The sequence below is a fragment of the Heloderma suspectum genome, chromosome 1, assembly GCF_057233095.1.
Source record: "Heloderma suspectum isolate Gila_16-S chromosome 1, 16-S_ref, whole genome shotgun sequence".
NCBI classification, from domain to species: domain Eukaryota; kingdom Metazoa; phylum Chordata; class Lepidosauria; order Squamata; family Helodermatidae; genus Heloderma; species Heloderma suspectum.
Genome location: NC_139458.1, coordinates 391698822 through 391726815, shown reverse-complemented (window position 1 = coordinate 391726815; position 27994 = coordinate 391698822). Strand labels below are relative to the sequence as shown.

General features: G+C 38.7%; 1 protein-coding gene across 2 annotated transcripts in view; it reads right to left on the bottom strand.

Annotated features, from left to right (window-relative positions):
* The window catches only part of CDC42BPA (CDC42 binding protein kinase alpha), a 275648-nt gene that overhangs the window by 45210 nt on the left and 202444 nt on the right, over positions 1–27994 (bottom strand). For both annotated transcript variants that reach the window (XM_084828634.1, XM_084828633.1), the window contains exons 16-21: positions 20629–20734; positions 18505–18629; positions 12054–12159; positions 10649–10797; positions 9567–9658; positions 6154–6230 (exon numbers count right to left, since the gene is read on the bottom strand). In XM_084828634.1, coding sequence (XP_084684760.1) covers positions 6154–6230; positions 9567–9658; positions 10649–10797; positions 12054–12159; positions 18505–18629; positions 20629–20734 — 655 coding nt within the window. The remainder of the gene's footprint in view (positions 1–6153; positions 6231–9566; positions 9659–10648; positions 10798–12053; positions 12160–18504; positions 18630–20628; positions 20735–27994) is intronic.

The following is a 27994-nucleotide window of genomic DNA, read 5'->3' as shown; positions in this document are numbered from 1 at the left end:
AAAAACAAAACATCCTGCAACATCTTGCCTGCCAAAGTCCCTTTACCAATTACCACCTTCCACATTTCTTGGACCTGAGCACCCCTCTGCAGTTTCTAGCTCCTCATCCTTTGGCCCACTTCCTACAGGCCACTGCATACCTTCCAAAGTCTTTTCACATGCCCAAACAGCTTTCCCTCTCCAACCTTCCAGATTAAATAATCCATGATACCCAAGGCTCTTATTTCCAAAGGCTGCCATCAGCCATACCACACCTGTCTCCCTTGACAGTAATTGTTGGTAAATTGCTAATACTACACTCCTTTACAAGGGAGTGCTAATTTAACTGGGGGTAGGGTGGGAAGTTTGCAGCAGAAACCACTTTCTAGCCCTGAAGTTGGCTGAGTAATTTGTGTACAATTTGGCAGGGGTACAATCAATAATGGCTGAACTGCCCTCAGTCTGATTAAAAAATGGGTCACAAATTATGAGTAGTTTTATAGCAGCCTTCTTCAACCTCATGCCCTCCAGATGTGTGGGACTACATTTCCCATCATTCCCAGCCAGCATGGGGGTGATGACAGTTGCAGTACATCATATCTGGAAGGTACCCAGTTGAGTAAGGCTGTTTTAGAAGACCCTCAAAAAAAATCTCACACTCCCCCCATCAGTTCTAAATTGACTCTAATGTTAGTTGCATTGTCTTAAATTGATTTCAGATTTCATCTTTGCTCATTAAAATCTCATCCTATTCTCTGAGCATATGCAGATCTCATTTTCTATTCTGTAAAAGAACTTCAAGAGAAATAACGTTTAATTTGTATTACTTTTATGTATAACCAGCAGATTTGTATTTGGAAGCAGCTAATTACAAGTTTGTCAACATCATTATGTACCACAAATCTCCTGGCATTATATTCAACATCCTTGTTTTTAGGCTGCATTTTCTATTATCAAGTGAATATACACACTCTGATTTGTACTGATTTTTTAAAAATGGTATTTAGAGAATGTTTAAAAGACTGTTTCCTCTAGAATACAGAACAACTTAACTGCATCTATCCGTTTTCCTTATTTATTGACTTATATTAGAGTGGTTGGTGCAAACTGTAGGACAATTATTGCTCATATAGTTTTACTACATGATCATAAGCTTTATTATATGATTATAATAATCAGATGTTGGAAGGACATTTAGTTATTTTTATTTATTTATTACTTTTCTATACTGCCCAATTGCCGAAGCTATTTTCATTTCTTGTGCCTACTATTCTTGCTTACAGAACATAATGGAATGTTTGGATAACACAAATATATATAATCTTAAATTTATAACATGATAGTTCAAATTTCCCTTAGTGAGAAGGGCATCCCAGTTCAAGACACATTGGTACCTGCTACATTCTGTTAACAGAGCTCTGAGACTGAGAAGTTTTCACTGACCTCTACACAATTCTCTTAAATACATCTCATCTATCTATACCAAAGCACGAGATCAGCAATATTTCTCAGAACTTCAGCTTACTGTGATACATCTGTAGAAGAGGACAAGATTGAAGCGTGACAATCCTCTATAGAATTATATGGCATATGGACATCTTGATAGACTCTTTAACTGTTGGAGGTTTAGTTACTGGGTGTCTGGTTGGAATTAGGCTGATCAGTTTTGAGGGGAATTTCTAATTCAATGAATTTTGATACTTCTTTTAACAGTATTGAAATTCAATAAAAAATAATGGCAAAAACAAACAAAGAACCATGATACACTACTGGATTTTTTTTTTTAACTGCCAGTGCCAATTATCTAGAAGTTCTATACTTGGGCATGAAGGTCATGGAAAGTATGAAAATATGAAAGCAATCTTCCCATGAAATGGTTTTTAAAGAATTCTGCAAATTCTATGCTTGGAAGAAATGCAAGCAGTAACAATTCTAGCCCCAGCAGAGGGAAGTCACGTAACCTTCATATTGGTTAGCAGTCTCCATAACTGGGAATGGGGAGAATCATTCAACATTTTTGGAAGGCTACAATAGGCAGGGAATATTTATTTAACTAGGCTACATTCAATTCAATTTGAAGTTTAAAGTAAAATGTGGCTCAAAATACTCTCAAAAAAAGTAAGCACTTGGACGAATGCAGCAGGTCTCCAGTGAGCTACCCATGGAGGGAATGAGCCAAATGTAGCTCAAAGTGTTCTAAAAGAAGGTAAGCAAAGGACTGGTACAGCAGATCTCTAGTAAGCTACCTACAGAGGGAGGGACCCAAAATATAAGGCAACAAAACAATGACTCATTTGTCCTCCCTCCATCTGCAGTCTACAGTTAAGTGCAGCTGGGAATCCAGGCACTTATTTTTTCCTAACAAAATAGAGAAATTATATGCTTCCTTTTAGTGTAATTAGAGTAAGCTGTAATTGTTCGTAGCTTTGCATAAATATATAAATTACTTGCCTGGGAGAAACACAGACTAAAACACTGCATGTTAACTGGATAAATGCAAAACTTATGTTCTAATGGCTAGAGTTGCTTGGTGACATACATGAAACTGTGTATCATACAAGGTGTTGGTAAAGCGGAAAAAGCAGAGTAGAACCACACTCAATATCTTGGGATAACAACATGGTAATATCTTCCATGCAGGAGCTGTTTTAAATTGCAATAACTGAAGCTGCTTCTTTGTGGTAAGCTATTTGTCTGAAGTGAGTAGAAGGCTAGCAGTACCATGCTACACAAATACATTGACTATTTATCTATAGTCCCCTGAAATCTAATTTCTACCTAGAGTTCCTGCATAAGAATGGACATTGTATTCTCCAATTACTGTAATCAGCATAAATTAATTTCCTTTTTAGGCCCAATTCCATTTTAGGCCCACTTTACAGTGTGCTTTGAGAATGTGACAGCATGTTAGCTAAGCTACTAAGAATACAGAACTATTGTTATGTACAAATGAAGCATTTTTTGCATGGTGCTGCTAGTTACTCTAACTCCAGTCCAGCCTCAAATGTTAGGTAAACCACCAACTGTAAGGAAGGTGAGTAGGATCCTCGATTTGGGGTGGGACGGGAGGGTACTCATGCTACCAAAAAAAGGACTATTTTTCTTTTTTTAAAAATGGTTTTAAATTCAAAGAGCTAATTAGTCCTAGTGCTGGAGGTGGAGAACACCCACACAGTTTCAGTGACAAATGGTAGGTGTCAGACTACAAAAACTTTATTAACACTATGCTAGAATAAAGGTTTAGAAGTTTTCTTTGTTATCCATAACTAAACCATCACTTTTCCACAAAAGGTCAACTTGACCTAGCCTACATTTTCCAACTTCTGTTAGAATATCGTTGACATGAACTGAAGATAAAAATCCAATCTAAATCTAAAGTTGGGCAGAAAGGTGTTAAAATCTCAAGTGCATTCAGAAGCAAACCCTTCTGTGATCCTTGTTAACTTAAATAATTCCGTAATACTTCAATGGTAACACCATAGTTACATTTACTACAAGTCTACAATACTACTCACACCATAAGTTGATGTATACCTGATAAAAGGTTTTTATCAGTATATGAGTATACACTACACCCTCTTTACTTCACAATTCTCAATGGATTCCCATATTCAGTGGTAATAAACTGTTATTTACCACACAGTTATGTTGAATACATTTTAACGTGGCTGGGATTACAGCTTTATCAACAGGGTACGTTAAAAAGTCAATTTTAGAGAGTGATATGTGCATATTCTAAGACAATACTTCTAATTTTAATTTATACATCTAATAAAATAATGCAGTCAATTTGAAAATGATCCATTAGCTAGTATAGTAATTTGTCAATCTCCAATATTAAAAAACATAAATATAAAATGGTTGGTGTAATCATCATAATGTTTAGTTGCAATTTGGAATCCAAAAAGGTCAGAAACCTCTAATACAAAGGGAAATAAACTGAGCAGAGAAAAGAAAACAGCTTGAAAGCAAATGAAAACAAAATACACTCACCCCAAACAAGAATAAAAACATAATTCTACGAACAGATTTTAATGGTCAAATTCTGATCAAGCAGTATCATTAACAATGCAACAATAGTAGGGCAGAGTGAGTGTGAGCCATCTCAATAACCATGCCATGTATTGTATCTCAGCAACTTCCAATGGCAAAAGAAAGGAAAACACACACACGCACAGCCTCAGTCCATGCCATTAAAAATAACTATTGAAAACTGCAAAGGATATAAACTTATCAGAAGCACAGAAACCTTCTGTTGACTTCCATGCTCTTGATGGCACAGCTTGTTAAAATGACTGCATTACTATCCGAATTTGCCAAATTGATCTGTTTTCTACTGAATAATTTGGTGGTTTGGAGATGAAAGACTTACGTCATCCATAAAATCAATCAATGAGGATGATGAAGAAGAAAAGGAATCCTATTTTAACGCATAGAGCAGTAAAGAAACAGAAACAGATAGATGAAAACTTCTGTTTTGTGAAAATAACCAGCACCGCCATACTGTTGAGAAATCAAGTAAAGAAAGATTCCAAATGACTAACAGATTTTCTTTTAGTATAACTTGTGTATAGTTTTCGTTAATTGACTATCATTCCACCTACAATACACATTAGTTCACTTACATTAAGACAGCGCAAGGGGCTAGGTCAAAAATATAGACTCTGAGGTCTGCTGTTCCTTTAGAAGAAATTACATAGGTGGGGATTATGACATCTATTGTCACTATTTCTTGGTGGCGGGCTTTCACTATTCCAAACTAGTGAAATATCTGCCAAATAGTGAGACTGTGTATGGAAATGCGGCCTTAAAGATGGGCTGTAGGTGAGTAAGTGGGCAAGTGCCAGAGCCAACTTCATTTTCCAGCCAACTCTGTTTTCTAACCAACTGTTTTCTAACCAACTGTACTTTAACTCTTGTCCCCTGCCTCCCCCATGCCCCTCTCCATCTCTTGGGAGCCCAGTGTGCAATCTCATCCCTGTTCTAATACCAGAATGATTGCCTCTTTTCTCTCCCCCTTTCAGGTATAGACCATTGCTGAGGCTATGGTGAGAACATGTATTGAAGCATAATGGGTAGAGTTTTTCTCTTTGTTAGCACCATGCTGTGTTCCTAATTCGCCAAATGCAACACTGTTTCTCAGCTGCATTTCCAAACCATAGTTGTGCTGGCTGTTGTTCACCTCTGTATGCCCACATTAATTCTTGCCTTTTCTAAACCCATTAAAGATGGAATTCTTAATGTAAGGTGTGTTAATTGTTAGGTGCTAGGAGTGCAAAGAATCCTAAGATGAGGATATAATGGCTGCTCATGTCACAAAGACACCATTCACCTTTAAACAGGGGAAAGCAATGATATTCCCCTACACAGTTCCTAAGAAGTAGCATTGGGGGAGCAGGTTCCCTAGACACAGTTTATCACTTTACATTTCCTCTCAGCTTTCCAACCCCACCTTTGTTGACAAAGCAGTTCAGAAGGCAAAGACATTTTAGGATACATTATCTTATAATATGCTTATTTTAAAACCTTAAATTTTGGTAATAGAAATCTACTTTATATTTTCTATTCATAACAATATGAGCCAGAAATATTGTTTAAAGTAAGACTTCATTCTAAGTATTTAAAATAAAAGGGACCTTGCTATTTTTAACCAGAAAGGCACTGGAAGCCATGTTACTTTTGATATCTATTTTACAATTACTCCCCTGGTTCTCTATCAGATCTTCAATCTATTTAATTTGAAGGATATTAAAGACATTTTATTTTAGGCATATATTTCCAAATAAATGAAAACAGCAGGACAAAAGAGAACATAAATAACCTATGTTTTCCACCTTCTTACATATTTAAAGTAAACTTTAGGCTGGCAGAAATGGAACTTGCAATTAAAAAGTTTGTGTAGAAATGCATGAAAAAATGCAATAAAAAGAATCACAATGTGGAAACCTAATCAATACTTCAAATGCTCCATTTCTTTATTATGTCATCCATGACATTTTTTACTTGTTATAAGATGGACAGCAGAACAAATAATTAATGTTCTTTATGAATCTAAATAACTTATTCATAACACATTAGTGCCAATTTTCATTTTAAAGAAGTAATAGCCACAAAGTGAACATGCACATGTCATCAAAATACTTAACAAATGAATTCAATTAGCTGTGTACTTACTTCAAATTGATCCAGAGCAGAGGTAGGTGCATTCAAAAATGCCAAGAAAGAATTCTGTGAGTCTTGGTGCTTTACACCTAGAAAACAGCAGCAAGTTTTTAACCTACAGAAAATGGCCACCTTGGTCCTCATCTATGAGTTGTCCTTCTTGAGTTACCTCCACTTGCTTTACAGCTCCATGTATCGGCTTGCTCCACAGCTCCAGAAGAGGAACTAGAATTGTCAAGGGGGGAGAGGGAGAAACAACTGCTTCTAGAAGTGCCTGCCTATCCCTGCAGTCTCACCTGTAGGAGCACTGGTGTTGTCGATTTGCCGCAGTAGAAAAAAACTGTTTTTTCAAACAGTTTTTCCCACAATAGCAAGGTGAAAACAGCACTATGGGTGGGAAGCCATCTCAGATATTGCACAAATGCCTCACTCCCTGATGAAGGTTGCAGGCATCCTTCCTCAGAGAGTGAGATTTTGAGACAAAATCTGAGAAGGGTTAATACACAAGATACATATCGGTCTAAAGCTTTTGGAGGTCTGACATATCACCTGGACATGTTCCACCAACTTAAACGTCTTGAGTTCAGGGCTGGATTACTCTCAACATTCAATAGGGTAGGGCTCAAGACAAACTTTGAATGCTGCTGAAGTGTAGTTATCCAAATACACCTCTATATTGAGAATGGGTCTATGTTGTTCTCGAGGGGTGGGCGTCTATAAAACAGCTGAAAACACTGCGATTTACAAAAGAGTCATTCTCCCAGTAATGGTGAAACTTTAAAGACTTTGATGCTTGGGAAGCAAACCAACTGTACATACAGAGGTGGCCAGATTTCATCGTTGTGGCATCTGTTTGTTTTCTTACTAGAACCCCAAAGTCCACCAACCAGAGCCAAGGACAAAATAATTACTGTGGGGGGTGGGGTGAGGGCTAGATGCAATATTACAGGACTGGAGATGATTACCTACTGCAACTCATAGATTGAGGTGACTTACACACATAAATCTACATCTGAGTTATTACAGATCAAGTATTCTAACAAAGATCTAAAATGGGCTAGCAGAGCTGCACAAAGACCTGGTCAAAGACAACTACTTCACAGGCAAGGAACACTGAGGTTGGGAGACAGGAGACTGCCGCAAGGCCACCCATTGCAGGGAACTCTTAGTTTTTATTTAAATTTTTACTTGTTATTGTAAAACTACTGGGGTGTCAGAAACCCTTGATCTACTGCAAATCACCCAGAGATCTACCAGTAGATTCCGAGCTACCTTCTCCCCAACCCCAGTCTGCCGGAGAGTGGGATTTGTGGGATAGGGAGAACAGTGCCCATCTGCTTATATGCAAACAGAGGAAAAAATGTGAGATGTAGGTCAGAGAAGTATGGTGCATTAGCCCCTATTACACCCCTTTAACCTAGTACTGCTTGAATGTGAGCATGCAAATCCTCTGGTGAAATAAACATTGCAGATCTGTATGCTAGCCTTGTAAGCTGAAGAAGGGACTTCATATCCAGTATAGATACAGAAACTAGTGCAGCCCTGACATACATCTTTTCTTCACATAATAAAAATTGTGGGTATTTAACTTCAGAGCTTATAATACAGTGGCATTAGCCAATCAATTATCTTTGAATAGTCTGGAAGAATAACTGCAAGTAAAAACTACCAAATATTGCTGTCAAGAAAAGCCTTATTTTTTTTTCATTGAACTGAGTTACTGAAATATATTCACATGTACAACCTAAGGCATCTTCTGATCTTAACAGCACCTTTTCTGATCAGCAATTTTCATGCAAAGTGATTCTGACACGATTACATTAAAAGAACATGAATCCCATTCACAATATAAAGCTTTAAACCACCAATTTACTTGTAGGTACCAGAGCCAGTAAGATTCAAAATATTAAAGTTATATAAACATGTACAGCTGTCTCTTGTGTATAAGAAAATGTCAAGTCCCCCTCAAAATAGTTCATAAAGTTTTCGTATTAATTTCTAAGCATATTTTTGTAACTCTCATATTTACAACCATTGTACTTGAAATTCCTAGGGCTACAGAATCATTTTAACCATTGCAGTTAAAATTCCTAGGGTTACTGAATTATCATGTGGGGTACAGTTAAGGTTTCCAGTAGTGGTGAAACTATGCAAGTGGTACCCCCACACTGGCCCAGGATAATCTATTCTCTGGTCCAGCATAACCAATGCTACTGTACCACTGCTTAAAAACCCTGGCCCATGATGCAGCACAAAACCACTCTAGTACTAGGGCAGCTGAAATAGTTTTATAGGATCAGATTATTAGAATAAGGTAGACTTGGGTTGAATTTACACACTGAGCTTATTTCCTTTACCTACAGATGCAATTTCTACCACACTTAGAGGGATCTACTTTCCATCATGTTCTCTTTCAGCGGTAGCTCTAATTAGACATTTTCCCATGGCTGCTTTTTTATTATTATTATGAAGTCAAACTTCATCTTGTGCAACTGGAGATGCTTCCAACTCCCATAGACAATGAGTGAAGAAAGGAGCATCTTTCATGGGAGGTTTCCCATTTGGTTCAGAGTCAGTTGTGAAGGTAGCCAAACAGTAGTGTAGGCTACAATTTGTCACAAGCACTTCACTGCAGCATATTTAAAAGAGCAGTTAATAACAGAAGAATCACCTGTGTGAGAGAATCTAAGCTTAATCAGAAGTAGGCATACTAACCCGGTAAACAATTACATATATTGATCGTGTAAATTTGGACAAATCTATTGAGCAAACAATTTTTTTTTTTAAAGAATCACAGCAGTGAAAAAGGAATGGAATACTACAGGATGGTATCAACCACATGACATTTTCAACTGACTATCCAAATATTCATATTTAACTTTCTATAAACTGAAAGATAAGTAATCCACAACACATATATTTCTGAGAAGCCCTTCATAAATAGTTTCTGGCCTACAATTATCAAACACCAAAACACATTTTAAACAGCTTGTTCATAATGCAATACAGCCTGTGTCTGAGTGGTAACTAGTCATTAAGGTCTGCCAAAAACCTTTTGATTAATAGTATTGGAATAAAAAACCTTTATGAAGTATCCTATGTTGCTAGCTATTAAACAGTGACCAACTGCTATATACTTACCGAGTTCAAACAAAAACAACAGGATTTGAAAAAACAAAAACGCACACAAAACCACATGTGTTTCAAGTGTCCCAAGAAAACACAACATAAATGTGCTTCTATATTTTTATAACAGCTGTGGGTACATCTTATCATGCAAGAGCTATGACTACACTTTAGGAGCCAGGTTCTTCAGAATCCAGATTCTGTCAGCACACTATAAGAGGACCTTCTTATTTGATAAGATATACCCACCACTGTGAAGTGAATTATGCTTTTGTTCATTTGAACACCAATTTTCATACCCTTTTCTGATCGGAGTTCTTCAGTTTCTTTTTTCAGTCTCTCTATTTCTGACACTAGCTCAGAGTTCTTCTTGTCAGATTCCTGTAGTTTACTTTATGCACAAAATAAAAGGAGGAGGGATCCAGTCAGTAAGAACCATGTTATTTAGTCATGTTTTGAACATTATTTACTACACCATTCAGTTGAGATCAATGCTAGTGAAGGTGTCATTGACAAACTAAGCATAAAATAAAAGGTGGAAAAGAGGAAGTTTGTTTTTAGTAAGTAGTTAATCATTGCTTCTGGTTGCTTTTTGGGTTGGCTCATGTATCTATTTTATGAGCAACAGTAAGAACAATGGGAATGAGAAGATAAATGTTTGTTTTAAAACACAACATTAATTTTTTTAATTGCCATTTCCTCACAATTGTGATATTCTTATGATGCATTTAATACTTTTGTCTAATTATTTACCATACACAACTCCAGAAAATAAGTCTGATAACTCAAGTTTAATATTTCCTTTGTAAGCCTTTGGGCATGTGCCAAGGTTCTTTATTCAGATTTGGAGGGGTCATTTCCCTATGTAAAAGAGCTATTAGCATCCTACACTTTGCTAAGTTAATAATCAAAGTATAGATTAAATTCCAGTTTTATTGGCGAATTTTTTTGTGTGGAAAATTGAGCTGGACTCTTTCCGCTATATTCACTTTTCTAAGACAACTAATAAATATTGCCTGCAACAAAAATATTATCTCATTTCTGACCTGAAGCAGGCAATTTACTCAAAATTATCTACCACAAAGTAGTTCCTTTGCTCAGTTCATTTTCTAATTCAATAAAAGTGACCAAAGAGGAAAGGAAGAAAAATATCTTCAGAATGCATGAACCAATTCAATAGAAATGTTATAGAAACACTACTCATTGCTCTTATTAAGGTTGACAATAACTTTTCAAAGAACTTTGAATGATAAAAAAGGATAGCTTGAGCTTTTAAGTCAAGCTTCTGTGAACCATTACCATTGCAGGTTTGTGAGCATGTCTTTCCAACAAAAAATCATTGCGGCCTACTGCTGTCTTCATTAGAATCACCAAATCTTACCATTCTGTTGCAATATTGCAAGCTTTAACTTTATTTAGCTCCTCCTGAATGGCTTGTTTGGCTCGTATTTCTGCATCAAGGGCAGACTGTAGCTCTAACCTCGCAGACATATCCAGTTTTGCAAAGCGGCGCATTTTCCAGGGCATGTCCTAAAAAGAAATTCATTTTTTTTTTAGTTCAGGAGTTCATTACATTTCAAGCTATTAGTCTCCCAAAAGAAGTTCTGCCAACTCCCAAAAGGTACTGGGTTGGACCTAGATTTGTCCTTCTGCAAATGGAAGGACTCCTTCTGTTTGTAAAAGGGACCAAGATTCAGTGGAGATTCCCTGCTGGAGGAAGGAAGGGAGATGATTCTCAACAATTTCCCCTTCTCCCTGCAGCCCACTAAACCAGCTCCTACAGTGTTCTGAAGAGTCTATCAATCCTCTGGAACAGCTTTGCAGGGGGCACATGGGACTGAAGTGAGAATCAGCAAAAATCACCAGCCCCCAGTGGGAGTATCGAATGAACTCCCTTATCCGTTTTTCCTGAGTAATAAAAAGAATATTGCTACTATAGATAACAATAATTTTATGAAATATTTGATTTATGCCATAGATTACATTAATAATTAAAATACTTCTTCACTGGAAAAATTAATGCATCAGAAGGAAAGTTTCCATGTTTGTCTTAATCCTTTTGCTCAAACAAATATAGTTTATAAAGTGCTATCTCAAGTGGACTAAACACTTTTATAAGCAAGAGATACATGCTGCTCCTTAGAGACAGATAATGGTGCAACTAGATGTGGCCGGAAGATCTGTGATTGAATCTCCCAATTTTTTTTTTTTTTAAGTAACAACAACAATGGGGGGCGGGGGGGATTCAGTCAGGACTGTGGTGCTGGTTTAACCCTTTCCCCCATGCTGTTTTCCAGCATAGCCTGTATTGAGCCTGTAAGTTTTCCCTCACAGGGCAAATAGTAACTTTTGGTTGGAGGTAAAATTTTCACTGGGAAAATGTGCAGGGGGAAAGGGTTAAATACCCAGCACTGTGGTCTCAAGCTCTCCCATGGCAGCTATTACTGTTATTCTTATTATTTTAACACAAGAGATAATAGTCATGAATCTCTTGCATTATAACTAGTACACCCAAAGGAAAGTGTTAATGTTGTACTGTTCATAAAAATATTCATACCATAGCTAGCAGAGGCAGTCAAGGACATACACAGGGCACTGAATATTGCATTCAGATTTTTTTGCATGTCATTAGATAAGCTACAGAGTTAGCAAAAACTTGATTGAGCAGAGGTACAACCCAGTGCTCCTAAACTGGTGCAGCAGTTGATATAATTCACACTAAACATTTATTTGATGGCACAATTTTAGAACCAGATATTTAATGATTCGGGAAATCAATTGCTTACTGTTGCTCTTGCACCCAGACTGGAGTTCCTCAGGGCCTCTAGCTCTTCAGTCATTTTAGAGGCTAAGGCTTGAAGGTAGCCTCGAGCATCCTTTTCATCGCTCACCCTAGCCAAGCAATGAAATTCAAGGTAAGAACTTTATTTTAACCAAAGGTTACATTTTTTTTTATTGTGACAATGAAATTAGAGATAGAAATGAGGAAGTTGAGGGAAGTCACAATGAAAGCTTAATAAAATTAAACATGTTCTTGAGTGCTGTTGAACTGAATCCCTAATTATGCTAAAAATAAAAAAAGGAGTTTTTGAGGTTTGATCCAGACTTAGTCATACTTACATTATGCCCACTGAAATCAATGAGACTTACTTTAGTTTCAATTAACTTAAGTCCCATTGATTTTAATGGGTCTATTTTACTAAGTCTGGATCTAACCTATTAGGCAAAATACTCTGTGGTCTTGAACAACTGCCATTCAGTTCAGTAGGATCCAGGTGTAAACAAGAGGGCGATGCTCTTTGAGTGTAACAGAACAGAATCATTTTCGATAATTTTAATATGACTTTATTAATTTTAAAAATAGATGACACCATTTCATTTCTTTTATTGAATTATGAGAAAAACAGTTCCTTACTTTTTTCCAGGAAAGTATGAACCTTACAGTTTCTGCAACATGTTTACAGGTAAGAAATGCTGAATAAATGAGTGAACGATGGCAGGGATCAGCACTGGAATGGGCACAGAATGCGATCCTTGGTATGTTTGCTTAATCTGCCCAATAAGCCAGTAGACCTTGAAATCAGGCAAATATAGTTATGATAGCTGAGAGGTTATGTGTTCCCAAGAACTGACATCCTTAATCAATGATGTCTAGAACCCCCTCATCACTCAGACTTGCAAAATGAAAGGCTGAAAATCAATAGGTTACACTGATAGGTTACATAGATTTACACTTGCTCAGGCATGCAGCTGTTCACTCCTCCCTTTGCATAAACAGGTAAATAAACTGGGAATGGGAAAGCTCTGTGCTGACATGGGATTATGTTTAATTACACCAAACAATCCAGGTTCGTAAACTAGGTTTAAACCAGGGTTTGTTGCTGTCTTATTAATTCTGGCATGTTTAGCTACCATTAACCATAGTCCTGAGTTTGGATGTCAGGTGAAGCACTCCCCTTCCAGGTTTGTTTACCCTCTTACACAAGGGAGGGGAGTAACATGGTAATTGAGTTGCTGCCACTTGACTGATTTTTATGGCTCGACTCAATTTACTTTTGAAGCCCTATTCCTTTGGGCTGATTTAACTTTGAAACAAATAACTTGTTTGTTGTACACTTATATAACTTGCTAGAAAAGAGTACTAGAAAACAGGAAATAAGCATATGATATTCTTGAAAGTTAGGGAAACAAGAATATCCTTGGTAATGGCTGCTTTTGGCTACCATTCTAGAACTCAGAATTACATTAATTTGTTTAATGAATTCCGACTATTTCGAGCACAGAGTGAAAACCACTATGCGTATGTTCCCAAGACATTTTAGGATGACCCAGTATTAACTGATAAAATACGCTTAGATGTAACCCTGAAAAGACCAGCTTTTCCCCCCTTTTCTTTTGTTAAATTGAGTGTACAACAACCCCCTTCATGGATCACTGCCTTGTTGTGGTGAAGGGGCTTGCGTAACTCAGTGAAGCCATAAGCTATGCCGTGCAGGGCCACCCAAGATCAGTCTCTACTACATTAGAATTCGGAATGAGATTTTGTGCTAATACTTTGTTTCTGCAAGAGATAAAAAATACTGGACGTGCTCATTTCATTAATAGTGCAGTGAAAGTGCGCTTGAAATTTCTCTGTACCTGCAACTCTAGAGAATATGAATAATGAGAGGGGAAGGATAGGACAACAGGAAAACTATAAGAACAAAATTTGAAGGCTATAAGTATTGAAAGCATGGGAAATCATTTAAGGTTATTTAAAAAGACACAAACTCTAAATGTAGAAGAAAGTAAGCAATAAGAATTAAGTAACTACATTTGAGGTTTAAGAGTATGGCACTTTTGTGAGAAAAAGATATTTTCTCACACTAGGCAGGACCCAAGTGCCTCAAGAAGAGCCCAAGGAAGTCCTGTCATATACATGTACACTAGGAAACACCTGAATGCATGTAAAACATTTCTTTAGTATTTTTCAGTATTCAAAAAACTCTGTGTTTTTTTCCATTTGTCTTTATTTTCCCCAATCCAAATTAGTTTTTTTAAACTCCGGAATGATAGCAATGACTGATATAGACAGATATTCAGGGAGCAGTAAATACAACTTGTGAGCATAGACATGTTTCCAGATGTTCAAGTGAGAAATGCCTTTGTTATCATTCTGTGGGTTTTTAATATTGTATCCTTATTCTTTAATTTATTATTTCCCCCTGTTTTGTAAGCCACTGTGGGAACTCTTTTATGGAAGAGTGGGAATCATCATCATCATTATCTGTAATACTCTGTTAGGGAGCAATCCTCTGAAGATAGTCAGCACCCTCCAAACTTGGAGACTGCCAAGTATCCAATGCAGGGCTGCTGGAGCGCAGAGGCGATCTTTGCCTCTGCACTCCAGCCGCCCTGCATTCCTGCTAGACAGGTGATTTCGCCTGTCTAGCAGCAGCACTTGGGAGGGGGAGGAAAGGAGGCTGGGCCAGCCATAGGAAATGTCATATGGCCAATGCCCTAGTCTCCTCTCCTCCCTGGTCCTGGGAATACCCCTTTTTTCTGTCTTGCACTCCATCTCTGAGCATGGAGAAGTAGCCAGAACCACACTGGCTACCAGGGAGAGGGAGAGTGTGGTTTCTGGAGCCCAGAAACTGAACAATCCTATGTCCCCCCAGACACTATCTAGGGAAATAGGATTGCTCCCTTCCTGTATTTTAAATCTTCGCATTGCTGGTAGGATTTATTTTGGGTTTTATTTTAATTTTATGTTGTTCAGTCGTTCAGTCGTGTCCGACTGTTCGTGACCTCATGGACCATAGCACGCCAGGCCTTCCTGTCCTGCGCTCTCTCCCGGAGCGTGCTCAAGTTCATATTCATTGCATCGGTGATGCTATCTAGCCATCTCATCCTCTGCCGTCCCCTTCTCCTTTTGCCTTCAGTCTTTCCCAGCATTGGGGTCTTTTCCAGAGAGTTTTCTCTTCGCATTAGGTGGCCAAAATATTTGAGCTTCAGCTTCAGGATCTGTCCTTCCAATGAGCACTCAGGGTTGATTTCCTCTAGGATTGACTGATTTGACCTCCTTGCAGTCCAGGGGACTCGTAAGAGTCTACTCCAGCACCACAGTTCGAAAGTATTGATTCTTCGGCGCTCAGCCTTCCTTATAGTCCAGCTCTCACAGTCATACGTTACTACTGGGAAAACCATAGCTTTGATTAGACGGACCTTTGTCGGCAAGGTGATGTCTCTGCTTCTTACTATGCTGTCTAGGTTTGCCATAGCTTTCCTCCCAAGAAGCAAGCGTCTTTTAATTTCATGGCTACAGTCACCGTCTGCGGTGATCTTGGAGCCCAAGAAAGTAAAATCTGTCACTGCTTCCATTTCTTCCCCTTCTATATGCCAGCAAGTGATAGGGCCAGATGCCATGATCTTAGTTTTTTTAATGTTGAGTTTCAAACCAGCTTTTGCACTCTCCACTTTCACCCTCAACAAGAGGCTCTTGAGATCCTCTTTGCTTTCTGCCATTAGGGGGGTATCGTCTGCATATCGGAGGTTGTTGATAATTCTCCCGGCAATCTTAATTCCGACCTGTGATTCATCCAACCCAGCGTTTCTCATGATGTACTCTGCATATAAGTTAAATAAGCAGGGTGACAATATGCAGCCTTGTCGTACTCCTTTCCCAATTTTGAACCACTCGGTTGTTCCACGTCTGGTTCTTACTGTTGCTTCTTGACCCTCGTACAGGTTTCTCAGGAGACAGGTAAGGTGGTCTGGTACTCCCATCACTTTAAGAATTTGCCACAGTTTGTTGTGATCCACACAATCAAAGGCTTTAGCGTAGTCAATGAAGCAGAAATAGAGGTTTTTCTGGAATTCTCTTGCTTTCTCCATGATCCAGCGAATGTTAGCGATTTGATCTCTCGTTCCTCTGCCTCTTCGAAACCCAGCTTGTACTTCCGGTAGTTCTGGATTCGCATACTGCTGAAGCCTAGCTTGTAGAATTTTGAGCAACTTGTAAACTTTTACACTGTATTTTAACACGTTGGTTTTTTATGGTTTTAATTGTTGTAAACTGCCCAGAGAGCTTTGTCTATTGGGTGGTATAGAAATGAAATGAAATAAATAAATAAAACACCTGTTTCACTTGCCCTATTTTCAGGTATGTTCCTGGTTGTCATTACCATTGTTATGAAATAGATAATGGCCTGATTCGCAGGGAACAATAACCCAGGTGTTGTTGTTTTTAAACCCTAGGCTACTGTGAAAAGGCCAGCATGCTACTTCACATGGCTAGATCACTCCTGCTTGGCTCCCATGGGTTCCAACTCTGGCTTGTTGGGGGAAAAGACAAACCAGAGTTCCAAATTTGGACATGATAATAAACAACCACTCTTGCTGGTTGGAGAAGCCAAGCAAGAATGATCAAGCCACGTGAACGTGGAAGCATGGCTTCCCCGCCCCCCATCATTGCATGTGAACTGGGCGTTCATGTCCTGAATTTTGACAAGTCAAGGTGTCCCATTTTTCAGATGTTTCTAGTAGTCAAGGTACACACAAATCTATGTACCCCTCCCCCAATTTCAACTTTCTTTCTGCTAAGGAAGTACCTTAACAATTTTAATTCCCAATCAGTGAGTGACACAGTGAGGGTTCTTAAAATATATGAATATATTTGCATTATTGTTTTTTTTCCCTATGTGAAAGAACTTAGTTTATAACAAAATACTTGAAAGAAGTACTATAAATGATCTTGCTTTTATTCTTTGCTTTTGTAAAAATTAGGCTTTCAGAGAAAATGGACCCTGATCCTTGGTTTGAATTATATCACTGCTTGGACCCCATCCAGAGTTTCAGAGCCCCACACAAATTGACTAATCATATTCAAAAGTAAAAGCTATGACTAAATATGGACAGTAAAGTCATACTGGATGTGAAAACACTCTCTAGCTAAGAAGTCTTCCCTAAAAAGACTATGTTTATCCATTTTTACTTAAATACAAAAATTTAATTATACAGCTGCTATGAAAACAGATAAAATGGACACAAACATCCTTAAAATGTGACTGATACTAACATTAATCAGACACTAACAGTAATGTTGTAAGTGGTCTGTGGAAATGTTTAGGTACAGCCTGTTTTCAGAAGCTACATTTTACAAATGGTCCAAAAATAGGAAAAATAGGAAAATATATTACTACAAAAATATTTTTTTTCCACTAACACTTTAAAGTCATGGCTGTGTCTTAGTCTTAAGAGCACTGTAAAAACAGAGTAATTGGGCTGTGTCAGTTTGACAGAAGGGTTATTAGAAACAGTTACTGGAAGGTCACTTTGCATTTTGTACTACAAATTTCAGGATCACAAATAAAGATAACCCACCTTTATATTGGATCCTAAAACTGGAATTCATAGCACAAAATGTGAAGTGACATTCCAGTAACTGTTAAATATATATACACACACATACTTGTTTAGGACTAGAGCTGCTCATTTTTAAATGCAGAGCTTTCATTTTACCATTTATGAAGCTACTTAAGTTAATGAAAATTAAAGCAAACTAAAACTAATTCTCTCTGACAGCAACCTATGTTTCCTGGATGAGCATCCCAGGGACCACAGGATGGCTTAGAAAACCCCTTCTGAGATCGAAGGCAGCAGCCCCGACCTCAGAAGGGGGAGCCGGAGATCCAACCCCCACCCCCTCACAGCTAGCACAGAAAGAACTACACTGGGTGACTCTTCGAGGTCGGGAAACAGACCTTGGAGAGGGGGAAAAATGGGTATTCCAGTGGGCGGGGAGGGGAGGAGACCAGAGAGTCCAGAACATATATTATCCTAAGCCTCCTCCAGTCTTCTTCCCTCCCCTGCCAAAGTGCTTCAGACTTGCTGGATCTATTTGTTTTTTAATAGAACCCTGACATCCACCAACCGGAACCAGGTATAAAAGACATATGGTTAGAATTAAAGAATTCTTAGCCCAAGAATTTGTTTTGAATATGAGAACTGAACAGAGTTCATAGTTCTTCCACACACAAAAATAATTCCTGGTTATTTCAAGCTGTCCTTATTTCAGCACAATAATTTTAGGTGGGAAGGTGGTGGTGGGGGGACAGGGAAGGGAATTATTTTGTTGCTGCTATTGGTAAAGGATTGGGAGTCCGAAAATTTTGCCAAACTACTGCAAATTGCCCAGAGACTGATCAGTAGATCCAGATCTACCTTCTGAGCACCCCCCAATTAGAAGAAAGTTCTCACCACTGGATGATCTCAGTGATCTGGGCTTCCCAGTGTGCTACAGATTCTTTTTTGTCAGCAAGATCTCTCATCTCTTCTTCCAGTTGCCGGTTACTCATACTTAGTCTCTCATACATGGCTGTAAGCTGAATACATTTTAAAGGCACAATTAATCTTTGCAGAGGTACAGTCTTGGCCTGGTGACCTAAAGCAGCTTTTCTCTGTGCTTATGCATTTTTAGAATTCATTAAAACAAAAATAATTTCAGAAAACAGAGAGCAATTGTACATTCTCCATTTATATATATACTTTTCTTGCAACAGATTTTTGTTTTTTACATGCCACAAATATCGTTGTTTTATTCTCATTTATTCTTAGGCTATAAATTTCTGCGAAAACAATTTGCCTTTAATATATCCCACAGCTTTCCACCCCAAAGTGCCATTACTACTATATTAACAGTAAAGTGTAGCTAATTTATTTTCTTCCCATTTACTTTAATGCCCTAGCCCTCTACTTATTTTATCAATTGCGTGCTCTATAAAAATGTTAAACAGTTAACTGGGGACAAAAAGCAACCTTCACAGATTCCTTTATTAATTTTGGCTCTTTGTTCAATATAATCTAGTCCAGTTACTGGGTTTTGTATAAATTATATATTCTTCTTCTGTCCTAATAGTGTTTTCTGCAATATAGCGACCATTTTATTTTAGCCAGGCTGTCAAAGTCTTTTCTAAGTCAATATTAGTATTCTTCACAACTTCTAGTCTTTTCTCTATCAGTAAGGAAAATTTTGCTTTTTTTAGGTCTTTGTTTACTAACACATTGATCTTCACTTAATTGTTTATTTTATTCCAATCCTTCTCTGAAATATCTTAGTTTGTATTTTTGAAGCATCATGCTATTCATGTCTCTGTATTTAATTTTATTTGACTTTTAGGAGCTAGATTCCATTACATTCTGTTCAAAATCAAGCAGAATATTGCAAAAGTATTTATTTGATTACTTTCAAGAGATTTGTTTTTAAGGGCACAATCCTATGTATGTTTAGACAGAAAGAAGTCCTACAACTTGGCTGGGTGGGGAATGCTGGGAGTTGTATGACTTTATTTCTGTCTCAACATTCATAGGAATGCACCCTAAGTCATCTATTATTTGTTTCAACAATTCAGCTGGGTATTATCTGTTTCTGCTGATTTCTTTTTTGGTTCATTTACTGCTCTGTCAAATTCCATATTAAGAATCATGCTCCTCTACAGGAGGGGTAGCTGTGTTAGTTTGTTGCAGCAAAAACAACAAAGAGGCTTGGATCCAGAATTCCCGTGAGTGGAACGCCATTCACGGGATACTTCCACAAGGAGAAGGGGAGGTAGGAAGCCATTTTTACTGATTCCCCCCCCCCCCGCAGTCCCTGAAAATCTGCTCCAGGGCTTGGGGAACCATCTGGAACAGTATGGAGATGGCACAAAGGTCTGAAGAGGGAATGAGTGAAAATCACCTTCTCTCCCATCCCACCAACAGAAGCGTCCGCTGGATTTAATTCCCTTTCATGAGCAGAAGAAGCCCTTCTATTTGCAGAACAGCAACTCAGGATACACCACCCAAAGTGTATCTTCAAGATTAACAAATATATTATAGCATACATTTTTGCAGACTAGGGCCCACTTCATCAGATGTATGAAGTATTATAGTCTAAATACATTTTTCATCTTTCTCCAACTTTTTTAACCTTCTGCCAACAGTTTCCTTGTTTACATCTCATCTCCCTTTCACCATTCACAAGCTTCTAATAAAATGATAGGCCTTATCTATCTGACCCGTATTAATTAATTCTTTCAGAGATTATACAGTTTTGCTTGTATATCTAATTAACTTTGCATCTTGTAAGAGAGAAATTACCCTGTGGCTCTTGAAGTAATCAACATAGAAACATATATTAAACTATATTATTCAGTAATTTTATGAGATCTAATCTGAATTACACAGATGCCATTTAATCCAAACTCCTATGATGAGAATCAATTATTCTTGAATCAGCATTGAAAGTTAAGTTCCTCCCCACCCAGTAGCATCCCCTCAATATGCTCCATTATCAAGTCTCTGTAATTTTGCTCAATATTTTAGTTTCATCCACACAACACCAACCTTATCAAGCTCATTGGAAAGCTTTTTGTTCTCCTCAGTTAGCAGAATCTTCTCCCGTTCATATTTTTGTTTGAACTCTGTTTCAAACTCCTCCCTTTCACTTTGGCTAAGGTAAAACATAAAATATAATGAATCGGCATAGATGGAAAATAGTTCACCACACATGAACTCTAAAGACAGACAGTAATTAAAAGACAACATTATACAGTAATATATATCCACTGAACTGGAACAACATGATTATCTGCTTAGCCTCAGGGTAATGAGACAATGTACTCTATGTTAGCACTATACAAATTAACCTTTCTTTAATATGGGATTATCAGTGTCTAAATTAGCAGATGTTTTGTCATTCTAATTTATAAATACCTAAAAGCTGACCTCTCAAACTTATGAATTGTCACAGTAATACATACTGGGTGCAAACCATTGAAATTTAAGCATGCATAAGTTTCATGGAAACCAATGGAACTTAAGTACACAGTCCCATTAATTTCCAAAGAGTATTAGGCAGGGCTAAAGTTCTCTGGATGATGCCACTTTCCATGAATCCCAAACATCCATGGTTCAGGATAAACTTCCTGATTCAATATGCTTATTCATTTTTATAACAATCTGTAATTCTGAAGCCCAGCCAGTAAAATAGAGAGAGTTGCCATATATGGTGCCAGGATCTGTGAAGCTTCCATGCATGAAGATTCCCATTAGCTTAATAAAACTAGCCTAATTATAACAAAACCCAGTGTCTGAAATATGAAAACATGAAATAAGCTGATCTACCAGATATAACACAATCTGCTTTAATTTGAGCCATACAAATTCTATCAGTCAGCATCAGTAACAAATCTACAGCCAACAACTCGGATAATTTCACAAGTAGAAGAGAGAGCACTTTTCTAGGAGACTTATACATAACTCTACAGTCATGTTGTGGCCAAATGTACTGCTGCATGCTGGAGTGAAGCAATGGGATAGATATGCTTCCCAGATACTCCTATTGTGAAGCAGTCTCCAAACTAGGGCACAGAACAACTTGAGTTTGGATCTTACTGCATTCATTATTTAGATTCATGAATGGAAGGAAGTTCACAGATCAGGACTTTCCTGTCCCCTTCTCCCCCTGCATCCTCTGAAAAGCCTATCAAGAGAACTGAGGGAACTTCCTGAATAATGTGGAATGGAGCATGGGAGGCTACAGTGGGAAGAGGCTTTTCAGGGGGCACAAGGGCAGTAAGGAATGGGAAAGTCCTGTTCCATGAACTTCCTTTGATAGATCTCAGGATCCAAGACACCCACAATGGGCAACCAGACGGTGAGTTGTTGTTTCATCCAAACATGGTGCGCTCTCCACAGGGTGGCTTAATTTTCACGAACAAGCCACCCTGAAAACTCATGGCTTGTTGTAGGGTTGTTCCTATGCATGATTTTACCATAGGTTGCTGGGATCGGCTACAGAACTGCTTGGCAAGATCAGCAAAAAAGCCTGTGCTGCTGTTCACAAACTTGCCAGTGCCCCTCCAGCCTCCCTCGCCAGTGACTGCCCCTCCACCGATGCCCAAATGGCACTTTGGAAGGACTGTCACTCGTTCGGCACTTTTTTTTTCACTGCCTCAAATTGTGCAGATGGTGTTTTAATTTTTTTAATCCCCCCCCCAACTAGGTGAAGAAGTATAAAAGCTAGTGCAGCTCAAGGGAAAAAGCCTCAGACCAGGACAAACAGAGTTGACATGCAATTATCTTTCCAAACTTTAAAATGGAAAATCTGGACAAATTCCTGAAAAAGCAATGATTTCTACAGGGCACAATTGGTGATTAAATAGAACTGTAGAGATGGCAATCCCAATTTTTAAAGTATCTAAATAAGAGAATGACTCCAATTTGGGGCTGAAAGTTGGTTTTAGTGTAAAAAAATCATTTTGTACAGATACATTAACAAAAAAACCTCTTTTCTGCATTTTCCTCTCCTACGCAGTGTCTGAAATTGCAATAGTAGTCAGGTTTCCTTTCCTTACAACAAGCAAATGCTTCAGATAAACAGTTGCTTCCAATTTGTCCCTGCTTTTGTAGATTTCTCTGAGGGGGAAAATATATACTTAAACCTCCCTCCGAATGACTATTACTAGAGCAAAAGTAACTTGTGGCCCTCCAGATGTTGTCGGACTCAAACTCCCATCAACCCCAGCCAGTATGGCCAATAGTCAGGGATGATTGGAGCTGTAGTCCAACAACATCTGGACGACCCCAGGTTTCCCACCCTTGTACTAAAGGAAGTTTCCTGGATATTAAGCTGGGTTGTATGGACAACTTCCCTTGCAGTCTAGAATGTGATTCCATAGATAATTAGCAATTCATTTGAGCATAACATTTGTAACATGGATCAGCCTTGCCTGGATTTCTCTGGTTAGCCAATTCGAAGTGCATTATTTTATGGTTTTCTGCTCTTACTGCAGGTACCACACATAAATGCAGGTGGAAAATGCTTACCAATAACTATACTTGTCCAACCAAAAACTCATATGCTTAAGAAGTACTCACTTAGAAGTCACAGAATATACTAAACACTGAAACCTGTCTTACTGTTCATTAATTGAACTGCATGCAGAGTTGCACTTAAAACGATCAAGAGCAGATAACAGAATGATCTCGGTAACAGGATGTTCTTGCTGACATGGCTGGTGCTCCCGTTGAAGCCCTGGTCTCACTGTGAAATGGTGAGATGGAATGGGCTATCATGGGCTATCACAATTGTTTCCACATCTCTTCTCTGTGGAGCCAAATTAGCTCCTTGGTTTATTGGGGAACTGCAGACCATGAAATATGTTGGATATTGACTTGAATGCAGATAGAGAAATCTCATAGTGACTATAACAGAACACAAGTAAGACGACATCATTGTGCTGACTTGGTGGCAGTGATGGTGGCAAAGCAGTCTTACTTCTCCATCATGTGGCATCTTCAAGTAGTCATTCAGCAGAGCTGTTCCGTATTGTGAATGGGCTATTGCAACTAGAGCCTGGTGTGACAAGTCGACAAGACACTTTGAGGATAAAGTTGCTCATATTCACTCAAAACTGTATTATTGATACAGTCCCTGTGAAGGTGTCCAGAGCACTATTTGGTCTGGTTACGTGGGATCAATTTCACTTGATGTGGCTGGAGGATGTGGACAAAGTCCTTGGAAGGGTTCGGCCAACCTACTCTGTTCTTGACCTTTGCCAATCTAACTACTAGCCAGAGGGCACTGATTGTGTGGGTCCAGAAGATAATAAATGCCTCTTTATGAGAGGGAATGGTGCCAGCTGCCCTGAAAGAAGTAGTTTTGTGGCCACTCCTTAAGAAATCTTCTTTGGATCCAGGAGATCATAACTAATTGCTAATTTCTCTTTGGGCAAAGATATCTGAAAAGGTGGTGGCAATTTAACTCCAGACGGACTCACTACAAATTTTTATAAAACTTACAAGGACACGCTGACACTGTATTTAACTTCAGTATTTAATGATGTCCTAGGAGAGGCACCCCTCCCATCAACATGGAGACAGTCCTGTATAGTGGTAATCCGAAGACCATACAAGGACCCTGCTTTGATTGAATCATATAGGCCAATCTCTCTACTAAATGTAGATTATAAAATTTTCACAACGGTACTTACAAACCGGATGAAAACCTTTATAACAAATTACATACATCTGGACTAAACAGGATTTGTCCCCAAATGTCAAATATCCAACCCAATTAGGAGACTATTAAATATAATCAAATACAGCAAAACAACGGCCTCCCATTAACCATTTTGGCATTAGACATATTCAAAGCTTTTGACTGCATAGAACCCACATTCCTAATCAGTACGATGGACAAATATGGGTTCAGCACAAAATTTAAGCACGTCCTACATCAAAACTACTCTCACTCAGAAGCGAAACTGAGAATAATTATGACTCAGTTCCAATAACCATCCTACGTGGAACAAAACAAGGATGCCCACTGTCACCGCTCCTACTCGCATTAGTATTAGAACCTCTAGCAGACAAGAACTAGATCAATATGGGGTGGGGATAAACTCACATCCCCCCATGATAAGCCTTTATGTGGATGACATGGTCGTATATACAGAACATTCGATAGCAGACGCAGTTAAACTTAAATTAATCCTGGCTGATTTCGCACAAGCGGCAAGCCCAGGTATTAATTATTCAAAATCAGAGGCCATGTTTTTCAACACAGCACCAAAAGTACAACGCCAGTTCTCTGGTCTGATGGAGATCCCAGTGGTCCATACTATGTTTTGTTATCTAGGGATACAAGTTACAAAAAATTTAAACAAACTCTACAAAGCAAACTATGGAAAGGTGTGGAAAGATATCAGCAGGGACATAGGACGATGGAGGTTAATGAAGCTCTCTATAATGGACAGACTGACGGCAGTAAAGATGACAGTCCTGCCTCGCCTCATGTTCCTTTTCCGAACACTCCCAGTTTATATCCCTCAGAAGCATTTAAATAAATGGCAGAAAAAAATTAATTGTTTTATCTTTGCCACAAAATGCCCAAGGATTAGAGCAGCCCTAATCTACCTGCAAACACAGCAGGGGGGTTGGGGGATACTTAACTGGCAACTCTATTATGATGCTTGTCAACTTCAGCAGGTAATCCCCATAATTTTAAAAGATGAGGGAAAGCAATGGGTTTCAATGGAAAACACAGAGATAAAGGGAATCGTTATGCAATCACTTATTACTAAAAAATAAAACTAACCTTAGGCACCTAGTCGAAAAAAGGTTTACACAAACCACTTGCCAGAGCTGGACAAGGTGGGCTGCGAAACTGTCCCCAGGGACATCACCACTACTCCCAATGGAAAGTCACCCTAATTTTCATAACAAGGCCAGGACACATGATTTCGCTGAATGGAAAGAAAGAGAGCTCCATCGGCTGTGTCAATTCTATGAGGAGGATTAACCAGTAAAAATGGAGGCTTTAAAAGAAAAGTTGGGCAATGTAACATTGCCCTGGCTTTTGGGTTGCCAACTCCAGTCCTTTTTGAATTCTCCCACGGTGAAAAATGAGGCCACTAGAAGCCTAACTATGTTTGAAAAAATAATGGTAGGGAACTTGGGAGAGATCCGGGAATTTATTTCTGTAACATACAAACAGCTCCTGCATTTCACCTTTGATTTAACCACTCCACAAAAAACTTGGTGGGAAACAAACTGGAACTTTAAAGTAGATGACTATGACTGGCAACAACTATGGGATAAGCCTCCATATAAATCAATATCAGCCCGAACTAAAGAGATGTCACTGAAAATAGTCCATGGATGGTATCCAAGGCATCTCTCATTTATGACACACTCAGCTTCTCCTCACTGTTGGAGGGGGTGCCAGGAGTCAGGAACGTACCAGCACATGTGGTGGCATTGTGCAGAAGTCCAGCCATTCTGACGGGCAGTGGCAGTGGAGATGGGCTATATTACAAACCAAAATATTCCACATATGCTAAGTCTAGCAGTATTAAACTTGTCTTTAGGGGAGGCCAGTGATTTAAACAGTAAGGAGCTGATTACTCATTTATTTGTAGCTGCCAGATCCACGATAGCTAGGTTTTGGAAGGGATTCACCTTCCAGGGATTAGATTATTGGTATGCCATGGTCTGGCAAATTGCCATAATGGAAAAAATATCGCCCAAGTTGAAGGTGGCCAGAGGTCAAAGCAAACATGATTCATTTCATGCGATATGGTTTGACTTTATCACATATACGAACAGAACAGTAATATTTGATTCCCTTGCACTATAAATAATATTATTTACCAATAATATTTGATTCCCTATGGCTTTTATAAGGAAGAAAATAGATGAAGAATCATTCTGAGTCCGCCTGATGAAATATCTAGTAGCACTGATAAAAATTACCTGTACACCCATTAAGATATAACTGTATGGTAAGAAGATGTAATCCTGATGGAATTTGTTTTATTTTAATTTCTATTTTGGTTTTGTTTTGTTTTATCTTGCTTTGTTAATATTACTAAAATTCAATAAAAAATTGTATTTAAAAAAAAGCAATTTAACTCCAGGAACTTCTGAAAGAAGTGGATTATCTGGATGCATTTCTGCTGGACTCCAGGGCACTTGAGCTGTGGGGTCCCATAAGGTTCCATCTTATCCCCCATGCTTTTTAACATCAGTATGAAGTCTTGGGGAGAGGGCAGTGGGGTGTCATCAAAGGGTTTGCAATAAAGTGTCATCAATATGCCGGTGACAGCCAGCTCTATTTCTCTCCGTCGTTTGAGTCAGGTCAGACTAAGCCAGTGCTGAATCGGTGTCTGGAACCGATAATGGTTTGGATTAGGGCCAATAAACTAAAGCTGAATCCTGACAAGACAGAAGCATTGTGGGTGGGTAGTTTTCATTTCGAGGAAATGAGTGCTCAGCCTATTCTAGACAGTGCAGCACTGCCCTGAAAGAGCAGGTACATAGCTCATTGATCCTCATTGATCCTCATTGATCCAGCCCTGTCACTTGAGGTCCAGGTGGCCTCAGTGGTTCGGAGTACTTTTTACCAGCTTTGGCTGGTTTGCCAGATTTAGCCATTTCTAGATAGGGAAAACTTGGCCAGTGAAATCTATGTTCTGGTAATCTTCCAATTGGATTACTGTAATGCATTATGCCTGGGGCTACCCCTGAAGATGACCTTCAAGAAGCCCAAAATCCAACTGCCAGAATTTTAACTGGTTCAGCCAGATAGACTTATATTATATTATAGGTGCAGGGAATGCTGATCAAATTTGCAGATGACACAAAATTGGGAGGGATAGCTAATACTTTGGAAGACAGAAACAAAATTCAAAGTGATCTGGATAGACTGGAGTGCTGGGCAGAAAACAACAGAATGGCATTTAATAGGGACAAATGCCAAGTTCTGCACCTAGGAAAAAGAAACCAAATGCACAGTTACAAGATGGGGGATACGTGGCTCAACCACACTACGAGCGAGAAGGATCTTGGAATTGTCGTCGATCACAAGCTGAATATGAGCCAACAATGTGATGTGGCTGCAAAAAAGGCAAATGCTATTTTGGGCTGCATTAATAGAAGCATCGCTTCCAAATCCCGGGAAGTACTAGTTCCCCTCTACTCAGCACTGGTTAGGCCTCATCTGGAGTACTGTGTCCAGTTCTGGGCACCACACTTGAAGAAGGATGCAGACAAACTGGAGAGGGTTCAAAGGAGGGCAACAAAGATGATCAGGGGACTGGAAACAAAGCCCTATGAAGAGAGACTGAAAGAACTGGGCATGTTTAGCCTTGAGAAGAGAAGACTGAGGGGAGATATGATAGCACTCTTCAAGTACTTGAAAGGTTGT